The sequence below is a fragment of the Vulpes lagopus genome, chromosome 18 (assembly GCF_018345385.1).
Source record: "Vulpes lagopus strain Blue_001 chromosome 18, ASM1834538v1, whole genome shotgun sequence".
Lineage (NCBI taxonomy): Eukaryota > Metazoa > Chordata > Mammalia > Carnivora > Canidae > Vulpes > Vulpes lagopus.
This window is the reverse complement of record NC_054841.1, coordinates 21,458,294-21,477,242: the sequence shown is the minus strand read 5'-3', so window position 1 is coordinate 21,477,242 and position 18,949 is coordinate 21,458,294. Positions and strand designations below refer to the sequence as shown.

General features: G+C 39.6%; 1 protein-coding gene across 1 annotated transcript in view; it reads left to right on the top strand.

Moving 5' to 3' along the window:
- The window catches only part of CTNNBL1 (catenin beta like 1), a 160,877-nt gene that overhangs the window by 58,720 nt on the left and 83,208 nt on the right, over positions 1-18,949 (top strand). Inside the window, exons 6-10 of the mRNA XM_041732797.1 lie at positions 3,022-3,115; positions 5,809-5,900; positions 14,912-14,984; positions 15,220-15,278; positions 16,759-16,907. Of these exons, the coding sequence (XP_041588731.1) occupies positions 3,022-3,115; positions 5,809-5,900; positions 14,912-14,984; positions 15,220-15,278; positions 16,759-16,907 (467 nt within the window). The remainder of the gene's footprint in view (positions 1-3,021; positions 3,116-5,808; positions 5,901-14,911; positions 14,985-15,219; positions 15,279-16,758; positions 16,908-18,949) is intronic.

Genomic DNA, 18,949 nt, shown 5'->3' with positions numbered 1-18,949 from the left:
TTTAAAAGTTTCCTCCTTTTCTCTTTATTCTTCCCTGGTCAAGTGGAAAAGGATATCTGAACATGCCCTTGAACTTGGTCTCAGTAGGACCTGCCAGAATATTGTTTAGGAGACCTGCTAACAAGCTGAAGTATCCAGTGACTTACCAGAAGACATCAGGCTTCAGACACTCATGATTTCCAAGGCCAGGGTTGCTCTGGCTGACGCTCTGGTCCCTGACCAGGATTTGTTTTGGTTTCAGGCTTAGCCACAGGTCCAAAACATTGGCATGAATGTGGTAGACCCAAGGGGCTAGGGGGTTAAGACAGAATGTTACTTTGTGCTCCTACTAGGTGATATCCAGAGCTATGCATAATACAAATATTTTCCCAGGAGTTTTCTGAGCTGAATGTATTTTGACTGCTTTGGCCCTCCTAAAATCAGATAAAATTGCATTTAACCCAGCTAAACATAAAGTTTCACATTTTGCAAGCTTGAAAAAGCTGTCTGTTAGAAGTTAGATTTCCGTGGCAAGGAAAAAGATATTCCTTCAGCCAAAGACCCATTCAGTTCTGGGATTTGAATGCGTTGTGTACTGCCACTGTCCTCCCCCCACCACGCCCCCCACCATTTTCCAGACAGCAGAGATGGGAAACGTTAACTAAGAATCAAGGAAAGAGGGAAAAATAATGCAGATAAAGCAGTAATAAGCAATTGAAATGAGTGAGGCAGTTTGTAGAACCGACAAGCAGTGTGATACCCAGTGGATTTGCAGTGTCTGCTGCTTTAGGATTCAGGGAGATTATAAGTCAATCAGGGTGATTTAGGGAAAAACAAACTGTGACATGGTTCATATTTTCCCCCCAGATGTTTTTCTGTTTCCTCTCACATCCTCAAATTGTCCAATTAATTAAGGAAAACATTGCAGTGGATTTCTTCAGTGAAGCTTTTGCTGGCTGTGAGATTTGAGAGCTAGATTATGTACCTCCTTGGAATAAGAGGGGAAAACAGCTCATTCTTGTATTTATGGGCACCCTCATTTCTGGCATCAGTACCCTCTCAAATCTGCAGCTAGTGTCTTGCTTTGTTCTTCACACCATAAACGGCAGAGCCTAGAAATTACCTCATGTATGATTCAGGTTTGCATATTAGTCAATAATTTCAGTTTTTTCTCCTTGATAGATGCTTCTTTTAAGTATCACCAATAAAGAATAAAGGGGTCTTATTTCAAGATCTGTCCCTCTTGCCATTGTTCTGTTCTCGGGCTCAGTTTGAATTGTGTTGTAGGGTGTCTTATATGTAAGTGCTCCGGGAGTGTCAGTCGAATGAGATGTTTCCTTCTCTCTCCTTTGTTTTCCCCTCCCCAAAGTAACAGGATCTGATTGGAAAAAATAGGTGCTTAGAGCCAATCACTACTGCCACAACATTTGTGACTTAGGCCAAGCTAGTTAACCTCTCTGGACCTTTGTTTACTCATCTATAAAAGTTATGAGGATTACATGAGAGTAGATGGAACAGTTTTTATAAAAGACCTGATTGCATTTACACAAAGTAAGTGTTTTGTCAGTTTGTTTGAATTTAGCAAAATGACTGTCTGTCACGTACCGTACCCTTGTACTACCCTTGGAAAAGTATGCCAGGATGAACAAGGGTTTGGTGACTTCCTTCAAAGGACTGGAGTTTTTCTTGGTCTGTGGCAGATGCAAATAGTGAATGATCAGATGTCAGAAAGGGTCGAGAACTATTTTCAAACTCTCTACTTAATGTTTAATCTAGACCCAGGGTAAGGCATGCCACATAATTTTATTTAATCTTTATAACTTATTCCCATTTCCTCAGTGAGGCAGTCAGAGAGGGTATACCACAGACACACAGCAGGTGTTATGTTCCTGTACAGGTTCTTGACTGGCTTCTGATGAGAAGTCATTACCAGGTGGATAATCACTGTAGTGTTTCCTTAGTTACCTTCCTAGGTTTGCATCAGGGTTACCCAAAGGGCAGTCTCCCTAAAGTACAAACTGTGCACAGAGGGGAGCGTGAAGTAGTATAAGGGTTCTTTCACCAAAGAAGGAAGCTTGTTTTTTGCTTTTGCTGCCACTGCTCAGTAGCCATTTGGTCTTGGCTAAAGCGTTAATCTCTGAATATCAGCTCTGTGATGTGGCTACTGAGAGTTTTCTATAAGGTTGTGTGAATCAAATTAAAGAAATTTAATTGCTGTTCTGTGCATTAAATGTAATACAAATATCAGGCATTTTATTATGTTAATACTCTTCTCAAGAAGGAATTAGAAATTCATCAGAAGTAATAGTTTCATAATAGCTTAGTATAGAATGTTAGGAATGTTTTGAGTTTAACCCTAAATTTTGAGGTCTGTGTAAAGTATGGTGAGTAAACTTCCTAACTAAACATCTCTTGGTGCTGTGGTCTAGAACTGTGCTTTTGACTGGAACAAACTTTTTTTTTTTTTTTTAAGATTTTTATTTATTTATTCATGAGAGAGAGAGAGAGAGAGAGAGAGAGAGGCAGAGACACAGGCAGAGGGAGAAGCAGGCTCCATGCAGGGAGCCCAACATCATGGGACTCGATCCCAGGTCTCCAGGATCAGGCCCTGGGCTAAAGGAGGCGCTAAACCTCTGAGCCACTCAGGCTCCCCTGAAAACAAACTATTGACCTGATTTCAGATGGTGCTTTCCAGGGTGTTTGTTTCAGTACCACAGAGAAGTAGAAAGAGTGCTAAACTTGATTTCCAAAGGCCTGGGTTCAAGTGCTAGTGCTAGCACTCACTAACTTTGTAACCTTGAATTTTACTTTGTCTCCTTAAGCTTAGATTTACTCATCATAAATTAGGGATAATGAAGCCTGCCCTTTCTTTACCTTGGAGTCACTTCAAGACTCAAAGAGATAATGGGATGAGAGAACACACTGTAGAACCATGGGTGGTCAATTATTTTGTTCATGCAGGAGAGCAGAGTATGGGAATGGGAGCATTTGAGAGACTGTTTTGTGACATGTATCCCTCCTTTTGCTTCTCTGTTGCTGAAGGTGGATGGGCAAGTGGTGGCCCTGCTTGTGCAGAATCTGGAGCGCCTGGATGAATCTGTGAAAGAAGAGGCGGATGGTGTCCATAATACTCTAGGTGAGGGGCAGGGCGACCAGTGATCCTGAAACCGTCTTGTTTGTTTTGGGGCTTTGTGCTCATTTCTTTCTTCCTTCATAATAGAATCAACAGTAGTGGTATTTTCTTTCCTTCTGCTCCCAGACTGCTTTTCCAAAAATGAAGACCCTTGTGTAAATTTCATATAACTGCAGGTTTGGTTTGGTTTGGCTTGCAGTAATAAAATTGGAAGTCCATTAAGTAGATAACTTCCTGGACAAAAACACTTCTGTTAGCAGGCCTTTGCCTCCAAATGTTAGAGTCATGCCTATGCAGGGTGATTTTTTTTTTTTTTTAAGCTTTAGAAAGTGTGTATTTTATAATTTTTAATCCCCCTATATTGGTTTTTCTTCCTTCTTTCCTTCAGTGGGACTACAAACTTTGGTACAGTGGAGCACCCTTATAAGATAGTTTATTTTAAAAAGAGTTAAGTGTTTCTTTGTCTTATGTGTAGTTTGCCATGTAACCAGAGTTGAAGTATTATTGTTAATTTGGGTGCACCTTCATCATATGTTAATTTAAGTGGATTTCTTTGCAGTATTTCCCTTCTTCCTCTTTGAATCTCCCAGGTCTTTTTCCTTGCAAAGTTGCCAAACCATTAGCCTATTTAAAATTATGCTTTTGGGTAGTCCTCTTTAACACTGGTCACTGTCTTATTAAAAACAAAAACAAAAACAAAAACAAAACAAAGGTGACATATCTTAAACAGAGCTTGAGAAATGAATGAGGCCCAGCTGAAGCAGAAATTTTGATTAGATTAGATTTTCCTCTCAGCTCTTTTGTCTACCACAGATTTCTCTTGTTTTATACTCTCTTCTGTGAGCATTGTCATAAAGAAGAGGGAAGACATGGCACCAGGGGACTAAGAGAAGAGAGAACACAACAATCTGTAACTTTGGGGGTTGGCTTCAGTCTAGAGCTAGAATTTGGCATTACCATCTGTTAGCCTAATGCTGGATTTTGCTGAATAGAAACTTTATCAAAAGTCTTAACTGACTTAATAAAAAGGGCCTGGTATAATGAAAACAGCACCAGGCTGGCAGGCTTTAGAGATCTGTCTAGTTTCAAATTGGTCACCTACCATCAGCTCAGGAGGTTCATCCCTCTCTCGTTTATTGAATGCCTGCTGTTTGTGAGGCCCTGTGCTGGATGCTGGGGTACAATAAAGATGAATTAAGCATGATCTTCCTAAGAAGCAGACTGATGGGAAAGTCTTAAACAGAAAGGAAAGATAATACAGAATGACAAATGGTATAATAGGAGTCAGTGGACAGCAGTATGGAAGTGAGGAAGGGTCTCTAAAGGTAGCTGATTGAGGCTGAACGTGAAGACAGGTGCGTTTTGACAGAGAAATGTGAGAAGGACCCTTGGATGGGAGAGAGTTACAATTGTAAAGCTGTTCATGGGCATGGGCTTGGGAAAAGAGTAGGTATGTATTGTGGCAGTAGGAGGTAGCAGTAGTGGAAGATGGGACCTGAGGCATGAGTTTGCCCAGATTGTGGAAGACAATCTTGTAAACCAAGGCAGGATGATTGGATTCAACTCTAAACAGCAACAGGAAGCCATCTACAGTGTAAGCAGAATAAGGGCATAAGAGATTAAAATGAATGAGTTGATTTTGCTGGAAAATGTGAGAAAGTAACTTAGGGTGTTGTGGTGGTCCTCAGCTCTCAGGGGTCTCATTGCTACTCTGCTAACATGGATTTGTATTCCACTACCTGAGAGGGCTGCCCACTGAGTCTTTAACTTGCCACTGGCTGACACGGGCAGAGGAGTGAGGAAGAACCTAAGACATACGGTGATTTCTTTAGCTCTTTCTCCTTCAAAACTCAGACCTGATGTGTTCTGGGCATTGGCCTTAGAGAATTTGGAACTAACCCTATCTCCTTTATAATAGTAACATATCCTGGGATGGGGAGCTGAAGGGGCCCCAACGGAAATGAAAGCATAGGATGTATTAGAATGGAACGATAGGGGTTTTTAAAAAAAAAGTTCCCTTTTTTAGTATTGTGGTCATGTAATAACTTTTTTTCCTTTGGCCTCCTAAGTTTTAATTTTTCTATTAAGCAGCAATTTGGCCATTGTAGGATATAGCAGGACCAATTATATTTGCTTCCGAGTACCTGACAGTTACCCCTGCCAGCATGGCCTTTCCCCTCTGTGCACATTATTTTGTTCAATTAAGAAGATCATGCTTGCTTCTCTTGTAATATCCAGAGAAAGAGAACTGAAAATGAATGAATCAGAAAGGGAAGAGACTGAATTCACCATTCCCTGATTTTTTTCCCTAAGGCTTCATGCCCAGTCCCCTGTGTCTTTGGTTACAGGTCCCTGGGACTGCAGTACAATGAGGACTAAGAAGGCCTTCCTAGGCAAATAGCCACCTTTCTGTGTGTTCTGCTCTAGTGTGGTTCCCTATTAGCACAGAACATCTATCACTTACTCCTTTTGTGAATTTCATCATTTTCAGTTATGAGTTTTACTTGCAATGTTACTTGAATTAAAAATAAACCATAAAATCTCCCTGGTTAATCTAATAATGACAATACAGCATCTGGCTAGGAGGAATACTGGAAGTCAGAGGAATATGGGGCGTGTCATGGGAAAGGAAGCAAGCTTGTTGCAGATGGAAACAAAATTGCCCTCCCAAATGACCGGCGCCTGTCTCCTTTCAGCTATTGTGGAAAACATGGCAGAGTTCCGACCTGAGATGTGTACTGAGGCTGCCCAGCAGGGTCTTCTGCAGTGGCTATTGAAGAGGCTGAAGGTCAGTTTGGCATTGTGGGACCCTAGCTCACATTGTTCTTTGCTCTGGCCTGGCTAAAGCTGGGTCACTGGCACAGATGTTTGTCCTTTTTGCTTTGGGATCTAGTTTGGGAATCTTTCAGTATCTCTTGTCTCTTTCTTGCTTCTTCGTTTTTTTTGTTTTTGTTTTTGTTTTTGTTTTTTTAAAGAAGAGGCTTTAAAGTACCCTTTAGGGGCACCTGGATGCCTCAGGGGTTGCTCATCTGCCTTTGGCTCAGGTTGTGATCCCAGAGTCCTGGGATCCAGTCTCTCATCAGGCTCCCCGCAGGGAGTCTGCTTCTCCCTCTGCCTATGTCTCTGCCTCTCTGTTCTCTCATGAATAAATAAATAAAACCCTTTAAAAAAAAAAGTAGCCTTTAATATCTCTGAAAATATTATAAACATTTTTAAATACGAATTCATGTGGTACAGGTTTATTTTATTTTTATTTTTTTAATTTATTTTTTATTTTTTTTTTAATTTTTATTTATTTATGATAGTCACACAGAGAGAGGCAGAGGGAGAAGCAGGCTCCATGCACCAGGAGCCCAACGTGGGATTCAATCCTGGGTCTCCAGGATTGTGCCCTGGGCCAAAGGCAGGCGCTAAACCATTGCGCCACCCAGGGATCCCATGGTACAGAAGGTTTAAAACTGAAAGTAAAAGCTCCCCTCAGTAGATTCCTTCTAATTCCACCTGCCAGAGGCAGCCACTATTAGCAATATTTTACCTGTCCTTCAAGAAGTTTTCTGGGTATCTGGGAGTGTGTGTGTTTCACAAATAGAATTATATAGTATTTTATTTTGCAAGTTGGTTTTTTCACTGAACTAAGAGCTGCCTAATATTCTTTTTTTTTTTTTTTTAAAGATTTTATTTATTTATTCATGAGAGACACAGAGAGAGAGGCAGAGACCTAGGCAGAGGGAGAAGCAGGCTCCCTGCGGGGAGCTTGATGTGGTACTCAATCCCAGGACCCTGGGATCACACCCTGAGCTGAAGGTAGCTGCTCAACCACTGAGCCACTCAAATGTCCCAGTACTCTGTTTTATGCACATATCAAAATTAATTTAACCATTCCCCTTTTTATAACACTTTTTCATTGTTGCATAATAATTTTTCACTGTTGTAAGAAGTACTACAGTGAATATTCATATACACATTTTTTCCTTGCATATTTCTGTTAGTTTTTCTGTTAGGATAAACTCCGAGAAGTAGAATTGATAGATTGGAGGATACACACATTAATATTTTGGGGGAGTTGTCCTGCATAAAAGCTGCCCCACTGATTTCAGGGTATCTGTTTCCCCTAGCAACATCTGATACTATCAGACTTAAAATTTTGTTAATCTGCTAAATGAAAACTGAGATTTTATTTTATTTTGGAATTTTAAAATCAGGGAAAGAATATTGGCTACCGCTTGTTTGTTAGCTACTCATCTCTTTTAATTTACTATTTATAGCCTTTGTTCATATTTATATTTCTTTTAGATTATTTATTCTCTTTTCTTCGTATAGATCTTTTGCTGTCTTTTTAACAATTAGTGCTGTCCCATAGAGTAAATGAGAAATGAGAGAGGCAAGAGCTTCTCTTAAAAGAGTAGTTTTAGGGACACCTGGGTGGCTCAGTGGTTGAGCATCTGCCTTCGGCTCAGGTCGTGATCCTGGAATCGAGTTCCATATCGGGCTCCTCGTAGGGAGCCTGCTTCTCCCTCGGCCTATATCTCTGCCTCTCTCTGTGTCTCTCATGAATAAATAAATAAAAATCTTAAAAAAAAAGAGTAGTTTTAATCACAGGTGTGATGGGAGGCAGTTTGGGACTGCTTATATGCTACTGAATGGGTCCTCAGGCAAGCAAGTATCCCCAGTTTTTCTGTGAGAAGGAGGCATTTTACAGCTAGAAGTATTCATGGCCTTGCTATGCTTCACAGCCTTACAGAGATCCAGAAAGTCTGAAGTATGTCAGGTCAGACTACCCCCTACTGTCTGGCAGGGCTCAAGAAGAATGTTCTGCCTAAGATAGCATATGCCCCACAATTACTCTTCTTCTTGACAATTGAAGTCTTCTATGGTCCTCCTTATTTAACCATTTGTTCTCATGAAATCTATAACAGACTTCTACAGCTTGACATGATATTCAGCTGATACTACCGTCAGTGGATATGGGCACATGTGCCTTACAGAGTATAAACTTAGTGCATAGTTCAGTAGATTACAACTCCTTTTCTCTCTCTCTCTCTCTCTCTCTCTCTCTCTCTCTCTCTCACACACACACACACACACACACACACACACACTCTCCTACCTTTTAGGGGAAAAAAATCAGGTCTGATTAATTCATGCATTGTCATCTTTGGAACTTCTTTTGACCTCCTCTCAAGGGTCTTGATGTCCTTTGGTTTTAGGACTAGACTTGTTTTCCTATGTAGTTCTCAGTTTCTTTCCTCAACATTCAACACGTTTTTATTCTCCAAAGCCTAAAACATTTTGGGAGTGAGGAGTGGAGGAGAAGAAAGTCCCAACACAGAATTGAGGGGACAGGATAGACGGCAGGGACCTGAGTTGTTGCTGGGGTGGCCATAGGTGAGAGCTCCAACCTTAAAATATACAAAACAATCCAATAGCTCTTGTCTCTGAAGTCAAGACCAATTTCTTTAAGTTCCTTGAGAGTTCCTTCATTTGCTTCAAGGGATCCGTCATTAAACCAGGATGTTAGGCCGCCTCTGCCCTTCGAAAGGTGTTGAAACTTGCCAGTCTTTTTTTGAAATGGTAACAGGAAGGGAAATTGAGACCTTTGGGGGTTTTCCTTGGATTCCATTACCCTAATGAGAGTAATAAAGAGTCCCACTCAATAGTCTAGCAAGGCAGTGATTCTTGCCTTTTAGGCACAGTGTTAATGTAATCCTCAGGGCATAAATAGCCATGTTGCTCTCTCTAAAACAGTTTTTTGAGGTTTCGGGGTATCTAAACATTAAAATGCTATTAGGTTATTTTACTAGTAAGCAAATACCCTTAGAAAAATCCTGTCTGCCCAGAACATTAATGAGAATCCTGCTTAAGGGTGAAGCCAGCAAGAAGGTATGTTTTTAAAAATAATGCCTTTCACTTTTTTCTCATAATCTGGGAAAGTGCTTGTTATAATTTTCACTACCATAAACATACTGAATTTGAGTGCTGGATCTCTAAAAAATACAGATTTCCAGACACGTTGTCTCAGTCTCTGTCTTTGGTATATTTTAGAGAAGTTCCACCTATGATTCTAATGGACAGCCTTCACTAATACCCTCTGCTCTCTGGAGATGTGAACATTATTGTTACCCAGTTTAATTCCGCACTACTGGACTAGATTTAAAAACTCCCATTTTCAGTGTGCTATTCCCTGTTCAAGGACCTCCCTCTATACGATGCTGATGACCTCTGCCTCAGATCCTCTGCCTACTTTTAAAGTCCCCTTGTACTTGGCCTCATTTGACGTTCTCATGTCTCACTTTTTAAACGTTAGCCTTGCTACCTTTCAGACATCTTTTTTACCTACCCCCTGATCTGCAAAGGTCAGAATTATTTTGACCTCTGTATCTGTCTTTGTTCATTCCCCTCCCTCTACCAGTAATGAGTCCTGTCTTTCTTACATACTTCTCAGTTACACGCAGCCTTCATTAATCAGTTTAGGTCCCTACTCTTCCATGTAGCCACCATCAATTTTACAACTGAAAGGAAATTTATAACTTCTATCGCAGATTAAAAAAAAAAATCAAGACCTATAGAGAGTAAATGCCTTGCCCAAATTCATACAGCTAATTAGAGAAGAGCTAGAATTAAATGCAAGACTCCAGACTTTCTTTGTACACTATTTCCATGGCACTACTTTGCTTCCAGCCCATACCACCCTCTATCTTGTCTGAATTTCAGCCATTTTACTTTTTTCCATCCTGGTTCTTTTGTGGGAGGCAGCAGATCTGGATTCTGACCTGTACTATAACTGTGACATTTATCCTCATGAAGCATTTTTTTCTTTATCAGCTGGCAGACTTTTTTGGTATGCGTGCTTATTGTCTTTCTTTAAGTATCCTTCAACTCTTTAAAAGCAAGATCTGGGTCTCCATTACATTTGCATCTCCTCCCAATTGTTAAGTGTGGTTCCCGGCAACATGTTAAAAATGCAAAGTCTTGAACCTATGCCTTGACCCACTGACTCTGCCCATCTTGTGTGAGCGCTTTTAACAAGCGCTCCATGTGACTTGGAAGCAGGTTAACATCAGAGAACCACCATCCTCGAATACTTAACATTTACGTTTCTTGTTAAACGTTACTGTTTAACTGATCATCCCATATTTATTCAGTTGTCTTTGAGTAATTCTTCAGTGAGTGGTACCTTGATGAGGCCTCTTTTTGCACTGGTAGCCTAGCAGTATATAGAGATACTCATGGATTTTTTTCATCCACTAAATGAAATTTCACTAATTTGTGCTAAGAGGATGAAACCCATTGCAGAGTATTGCATTAAATGGGTTAGCAAGTGAGCAGATAACAGGAGTATGAGACCATCACAGTTCATTTTTATGGGAAATACAAGCTTATTAGGATGTTGTGTACTATTGAAAATAACACCAAAACCCAAAGTTTTGTTTTTCCTTTTCTAAAAAAACACAATTAAAAAGCCCTTTGTTTCCCAGTTAAATCACCATTTCTAAAAACAGTTGCAACATTTAGCATATGAGCTAATGAATTGAGAATTGGCTACATTATACTACACGTACAACTGGTTGATGGGAAGTTCTTAGCCTCCTATGACCAGGAGCTGGGATTTTACAGGGCACAATCTGCTTCAGCAATTGTATAGAGCTCTAGATGTGTCTGAACCTGCCCCATGTGTTCCAGGTACCAGAGGTGAGCTGCAGAAATAACCTGCAGATTCTGGCTGCGGGTGGCAACATAATTGTTTTGTACTTTCCAAAAAAGCAGCAGTTCCCAAAGAGGTGAAGTTTAATTTTATTCAAGGCTAGTACATGCTGAGTACAAACCTATGCTTGACTCTATAATTACTCTGACAGCTGAAAGATTTAGGATCACCACGTTCTTGGATAGAAGAGAGCCCACAGAAGCTTCAAGTCCCGATGGGACTCATCGGTTAACTTTGCAAACTCCAATAGACTGCACCTACTAAATGAATTCTCCTTTCTCCTGATTTTCACTAAATAGCTTTTTTATATTTGGCAATTTGATATTTTGGAGGCTTGGAGGCCATCACCTCTGGCTGAGATTTAAATAGAAATAACACTTCTTTGATGACTCTTTGTCTTTGGTTAAATGTTTAAGATTAGACTACTTCCTTCCCACCTGGCCCACAGTTTCCTTTATTTGTTTCCCACAAGATTAAAATTTTTGGTAGTCATTACCATCACCATAAGTTTTCCCCATCTGATTATGAGTGTCAATGCATTAGCTGTTGACTATATGGGAATTGCTATTCTAGATACTTCACATACATTATTTCTGATCCTCACAACCTTCCAAGTGGGTGCTGCTATCCTCCATTTACAGATGTGGGAAGAGTTCCACACAGGGGAAGTGATTACCCCAACTCCATGTGAAATATGTGGCAGAGCCCGTGACAGTTTGGTCTGGGTATCTCGAAAGCCTCCCTCTCTTGCCAGGGTGCTTCCCAGCTGGTACCTCTTTCAGGCTCTGAAGCATTTTAGGGCTCAGTGTTGGGGAGTTACGGGGGTCTAATCATTTTGACTTTCTGATTAGATTTCCTCCTTCATACCAGTTTTTCGAAGGACCTATATTTTAATAGAAAAAGTGATGAAATAATGATTATTAGGATTTTTAAAAATTTACTTTGGGCAAATTGTAAACTCCTTGAAGTATCACAGCAAAAACTGGAGATTTCCTGGGGGAATCAGGAATTCTCAATAATCCAACCACCCCAACGGGAAATTACTTATTTTTACTTAACATAAGAGAAATTGGGTGAAAGAGACAGAGTAATTTGGCCAAGATCATATAGCTGGTCACATTAGAGCTGAGATTCTAACCTGGATATTTCTGATTCCAGTCATGGTAGTACCTAATATGTGTTAGATACTTCCATGTTACCTTATTTAATTCTCATAGTAACTCTCCTGATGTTGTGTTATTATTTATTTTTTAATTTTTATTAGGTTGTTCTTTTATTATTTGCTTTTTACAGATAAGGAAACAAGACTGAGAAATATTTCTTGAGTCATAAATGGCCACTCTTAAGTTCATGGTGCCCTGGATGTCTTGGGAATTTTGTTTTTACAGTGCTCCTATGCCAGAAAGGACCTAACAATCATGTTTGTTTTAGGTCCAAGGAATTTAATGCATATTTATGTCCTAACAATCTAGTAGCCATTTGAAAAAGTAATACACATGAATTAAAAGAAAATACTTTTTTCTTTTATACTTAAATACCACAGTTACTTACTAATAGATATGTGTGCCTTTTGAGTACTGCGCAACTAAAACCTTGAAATCCAGTTGAATACCATTACCCTCATTCCTTTTCTACATTGATTTTCACAGTTTCTTTTATTACAGCAACCACTAAAACCCAGCTTCACAAAGATAGGATGTCATCAAAAGAGTTTACCTGGAGCTAGTAGTTAATGCAGTGCTCAACAGATGTCAAATGTCACTGTGCTTTCTTTGGAAATTTTAAAATATCCTGCAGTGCCCTTGTCAATTGAGTTTCACACTTCAGGTACCTCGGCACACAGTTTGGAAACTACAGACTTTGTGTCCCATAGGTAGTACATGCTCATGAGTCAGACATAGGTGCATTGATCCTAGATTCATGTTCTATTTTTTTTTTAACGTAACCATATAATATTTTTAACAGTATTTTTATTTCTTTTAAGATTTTTTTAAATTTATTTATTCATAGAGACACAGAGAGAGAGAGAGAGAGAGAGGGGCAGAGGCACAGGCAGAGGGAGAAGCAGGCACCATGCAGAGAGCCTGACCTGGGACTCCATCCAGGGTCTCCAGGATCACACCCTAGGCTGCAGGCGGCGCTAAACTGCTGTGCCACCGGAGCTGCCCTTAATAGTATTTTTAAATGCCGTAACAACGGACAAGTTTCATGTCTTATTTACCTGTGTACTTTCATGTTTAGTTCTTTGTCTTGTGTATAGCAGATGCCCAATAAATACTCATTGAAAAAAAAAAAGAGAGAGAAAATCTCCCCTTTATCTTGGAGACAGGATTTATAAAATCAAATAAAGGACAAGAGACCTTGAAACCACAGACAGGCTTTGATGTCTTTTGGCTTCTTTTAGTTAAGTGTATCTTGTTTCCTTTTTTTTTTTTTTTATGATAGTCACAGAGAGAGAGAGAGGCAGAGACACAGGCAGAGGGAGAAGCAGGCTCCATGCACCGGGAGCCCGATGTGGGATTGGATCCCGGGTCTCCAGGATCGCGCCCTGGGCCAAAGGCAGGCGCTAAACCACTGTGCCACCCAGGGATCCCCGTGTATCTTGTTTCAAAAGAGAACACTTGTACTTAAAAAGCTGTATATAAGTAAAGTGGTGTGGCTTAAATAATTTAAAATACCAATACTTGTGATTTAAATAATATGAGTAGATAATTTTATTAGCAAATACTTGAATGTGATAGAGTTGCTCATCTCTAGGCTTACCACTTTTGAATTTTGATTTTTAAACAACTGCTTTCCTTAAAGTGGAACACACTATAGATTGCATTTAAACCCTGGCTGTTATACTGAATTTCTTGAAACAAGGCCTCAAGCTTGCCCAGGGAGCATACCTTGCAGTCAGTACACGTAAGACTTTGCATTAACAGATCTTTTAACCTAAGATGGTCAGCTTCCTGAAACTCTATGGGGTGCACTTAAGCTTGACGAGAAAGACGTGCATAGAAAACTGAAAAGTTGCTGGGCGTTGCTTCATTAGGGGCCACTCTTCCTTCTTGAGTACAAAATCAATGTCCAAACAGAACTGTGAATAGCACTAAGGTGACGGAGGTGTTATCTGTAAGATGAACACTTCCCTGTCCTTTCCAGGGACAGAAATTATTTGTCATTTCAAAAACCTGGAGAGGTAACAAGGCTGCTGCTGATTAACAGTTGTTGTCTACATGCCTGCATTTTAAGGATCAAGGGACAGTAAATAAAAACATATCAGTGAGATTTGCTCCTCTCTGTGCACCTTTATCCGAAGATACCTTATTAATGGTGAGATATTTGAATCTCTCTGCTGAAGCAACGATGTGGACAGCCATAAAAGATGGTCTCTGCAATAGATATGTTCCCTCTGAAACACCAAGTAGCAGAGCATGCATCAGGGAAAGAATTGTGGGTAGTAATTTGGGTGTTAAAATATTAACACATTTCTGCATTTTTAATGTGGTTTCCTTTTTAAATAGTAGGCAGATTATGGCACATGAGCAGATAGGTTTATGATTTCAAATTAAATTTTAAGCATTAAAAAAAAAATCCAAAAGGAACTACATACATTCAACTAATCTAAACAAGAACTTGCTTTCTTTTTACCTTCTCTGATCATCTGTCAGCTAATTTACAGCCTAATTTTATGATTGTAATATGTGAACAAAACTTCATAATGGATTTTAGTCTTACAATTTAAAAACTTTCAAGTATTCCACTAGTTCACATTTGAGTATATACTATGTGCTAGCTAGATAGCAGTCCCTGGGCTCAAAATGGGAAATCTGGGAAGGCTTCTCTGAGGAGGTGACTTTCATCCCTGGGCATTAGCAATGTGAGAGCCACTGTGTACATCTGCCATTGGTTTTACTGCGTAGTATTTGAGTCTGATCTCTTTGAGAGCAGAGGCAGACTTTTTTTTTTTTTTCCCTTAACCTCCCTTTTTGCTTTCTAACTTCTGTTCTCTAACTCAGATCCTAGTTCTTATGAAAAATTGGTTTCTGGGGAAGTAAGCAAGGCCTGTTAACATTTTTTTTTTTTTCCTTATTTCTCCTATTTCCCCACAGGCAAAGATGCCTTTCGATGCCAACAAACTGTATTGTAGTGAAGTGCTGGCCATACTGCTCCAGGACAATGATGGTGAGGCTCCCTCTCGGTATTGATATTCTGTTAGGATAGGAGCCAGGCTTGTTTCAGATCATGACAGCAAGCTCTCTTGCCTTTGGCATCCCCTTGCTCTCCCTCTCGCTCTCTGTGCAGCTTTTGTACTCTGTCAAGCTGTATTGATTTTGTTTGCTGATGTATCAGTGTTAGACGGCTGTAAAATCTGACAGTTAGCTTCATTTTTTTCTTCCTCTTTTTTTTCCCCTTTTAGAAAACAGGGAATTGCTTGGGGAGCTGGATGGAATCGATGTGCTTCTTCAGCAGTTATCCGTGAGTAATTCTTATGCTTCCTGTCTGCCATGAAGATACATGGCCTGCTTTAAATGGGAGGTGGAGCTGGAAATTGTGGGAAGAAATAGGCCATGTGATGCAAACCATATGGAGTATGTTGGCAGGTTTGAGGTTACAGTGGAGCTACATAGTTTACCTCCTTTTCTTAGTCATTTGCTCTCTATGGCCAGATATCACTGGCTATATCTGCTATGGATTTTCTCCATCTTCTGATATTTGTCAATTCAGGAGAGGTGTGCTTCCAGCTCAAGTGTATATTCTTGGGCCAAGAATACCAAATTATTTTCAGTTGACCCACTCCCAAGACTATTCACTTCCTTTCCTTTCAATCTGCCAGTAAAATGGATTCTATTCATTTAGAATCCAGATAAGCTCAAGGAGTACAAGTTCCAATGCAGTGGGATAGAGGTCACAGAGGAGGACAGGGAAGGATGTGGTTCTAGAAGCTGGAATAAGAAATCAGAAAATGCCATTTTCTCATTATAAGAAATGTAAGTCTAGTTGAAATGTTCTGCTGGCATTCTGAAAACACTGTTAAGATTTCTTCTAACAAATTTCATCTGTGCTATTCCAAAACCAAGACTGAAAATAGATCATTTGGATAAAATCTTGAGTGTTGGGAGTGTCTGAGATGTCAGTTTGCATACAGCTGCCATCTTGGTGCCAGCAGCAGTCTGAGTGGCTTGGCCTCTACCCCAAAACATAGTGCTTTGAAATATGAATATGTTTCCAGTTTTCTGGGAAGGTGCTTAGTCCTGTTCTGCAAGATTATTGATCATTTTGTTGTAGACTCTATGGGTATGCATATACAGTTAAAAAGGCTTTCCTTTTAACTTGCCATATATTTCTGGCAGAGACAGAACTTCGGCTTTCATTTAATCCCATGATTTAGAACCACACCTGCTGTGTGAGACAGCTCAGTAGCCCTGATGGTTAGAGATATCTTCCTTAGGTTGTGGCCCTTCTGGATTGTGGTTTCTTTTAGAAGTAATGAAATGGGTCATGGTTGGTCTGGGTAAGTAGAGAGCATTGGTGATAGCTGGCAAAGTTATTCCTTGACCTGGAGATGGTGCTTTTAGCTGTACATGCCTTTTATGGAATTTTCTCTATCTGTGTTCTATTTCATAGCAAGAGGGTTTTGTTCATTTGGTTTTTTTTTTTTTTTTTTTTTTTTTAATCTGAGGCAGATTAAAAAAAAAAAAAAACACGAGTAGAACTCAATCACTCGTGGACCCAGTGGTCAGTTGAGTGTTTTGCTTTTTTGTTTGAACTGATAGCTATCTAATACCTGTGACTCAGAAAGTCAAGTTTGTCTAAAGTGGAAGCTGGTGAGAATTTTGTTTAGTGAGCTTCTGCTTCAAGTTGTTGGGGTTATCAGGACAGGCTGACTTTGGAAATTGTTGAGTGCTGGCTGACATTCACTTAAGGCTTTGTGCTTTCTGGTGTTTTTGCTGGACAGGTGTTTAAAAGACACAATCCTAGCACTGCTGAGGAGCAGGAGATGATGGAGAATCTGTTTGATTCACTCTGTTCCTGCCTAATGCTCAGTTCCAATCGTGAGCGCTTCCTGAAGGGCGAGGGTCTGCAGCTGATGAATCTCATGCTCAGGTATGTTTCTTAGCTCCTAGTGCTCCATCTTTTTCGTCCAGCTCCTCACTGTTGGCCCAAATTCCAGAACACATATCTGTGGTCTTTTAGTCCATTGAATTTCCTAGATATGTAAAACAGTAAGGCCTTTAGGGGTATGTACATGTGCACATGTGGCGTGTGCCTCTCTGTGTGTGGGTGTGTGTGTTGGGGGGGCGGGGAGTCCTCTCTGAAGTTAGAGTGGATGAATAGAAAGTACATTTTGGTCTGTTTGTGCCCTGTTGTGTCAATTGGTGATATGACCATTCCATTGAAGGGAAATGTCTTTTTGCTCCTCCTCAGTTTACTCCGTTGGCTATGGAAAATCTAGTCATGACCTTCTAAACTATGTCAATTTCTAAACTTTATATCACACGTAGACCTACCTATGCCATATATTTGTATTTTTGGTTTTTATGTATCATTTTTATTTATACATATTTTTCATTATATATGATTTTTTTGTGAATTGCTCATATGCTATGTGGCTAGCATAGGAGATATGAAAGTGTGCAAGACAGTTCTAGAACTTTTCTTTATAGTACTTTCCTTTTAGATCTTTTATTATTTATGCTCTAATTCCTTAAGGTATTTAAAATGGTTATCGTGCTTAGTATATTTCATAGAATCCTAATGTTGGAAGTAAATGGGAGGTAGCTTGTATCAGTAACTCTTGAGAAATCTGGCTAGGAAGAGGAATAGGAAAATGGGAGTGGGGGGTGACCAGAGTATGTGATGGGGTCAAGGGACCATTTTTTAAACTGAGAGCCACTAGAGTGAGTTTGTGTGCCTGGAAGATGCTAAATATTATTATTCTTCATGAAATCCAGCTAGAGATTGTGCTCTTGAAACTTCTGTTAAACTAGTTCTTTTGAGGGGCACCTAGGTGGCTTAGTCAGTTGGACGTCTGCCTTCAGCTCAGGTGATGATCTTAGGGTCCTGGGATCCAGCCTCTGTGTTGAGTCTGGCTCTCTGCTCAGCAGGGAGTCTTCCTCTCCCTCTGCCCCTTCCCCTGCTTCTGTGCGTGTTTGCGTGCTTTCTCTCTTTAGTAAATAAATAAAATCTTATTAAAAAAAAATCTAATTCTTTGAAAACAATTGTTTATAATTCAATAAATATATCTATTAAATATAATTTAGAATATAGACATGTGAAACTGCTGTTAAACTGCTGATAAGGTACTATTGTTAAGTGTCTTGCTGTGCTTATAAAGGAATGAGACAAGATTCCTGCCTCTGCAAAGCTAAAAAGCAGCCATGTTACCAAAACACAACCCAATTTTGGGTGTAGATTTCTTTCACTCCTTTTTCCTGAAATTATTTTTTTGTTTTTACCAGCTTTTTAGTCCTGTTACACATGTAATTTCAATACTTTTTTAAACATAACATGACATTTCCTGTGCTGTGACATGATCTTTGTGAGAGTTTTCAATAACTGCATAATGGACTCTAAGGAGCTTACTTAGTATTCTGTTGGTGATACTGAGACAATTTCTGTTGTTTTGATATTATGACAAATTCTACAATGACCATGTTTTTGTTTAAAACTATTTTTGTATTTAAAATTATCAAGGTATATGTTTCTAAAATATCTTCTCTTTAAAGGCCTATGTAGGGCTGGGGGCACAGTAGACCTCTTCGTTTGTCCAGTGCATTCCAGACCTTGAATTGATTGAAAATCTTCTTTTGTGGAATTGCTTTAAAAAAATCTATTTCAAAGTGCAGAAAGGAGTATTGGAATTATTCAGAGGCCTTTAGTGTTCACTGATTTTTGCTAGCTTTACTCTCTTGAGTCTTTTGTTTGTTTATCTCCTTTACCCTTCTAATTGCCTGTCCTTTTGTTGAAATGACCCACCTTCTCTCAAGTAAATAGCATATAAAGAAGATGCATTTGGCTTTCTGGGCCTTCTAACCTTAAAACTGTACTCTACAGGGACTTTTCCCTAAGCTTCTTAAAGGTCTGAACTGCCAGTGTCTTTGGATGGTTGAGCACAAATATAAGTGATGTATTCCTGTAGCATATGG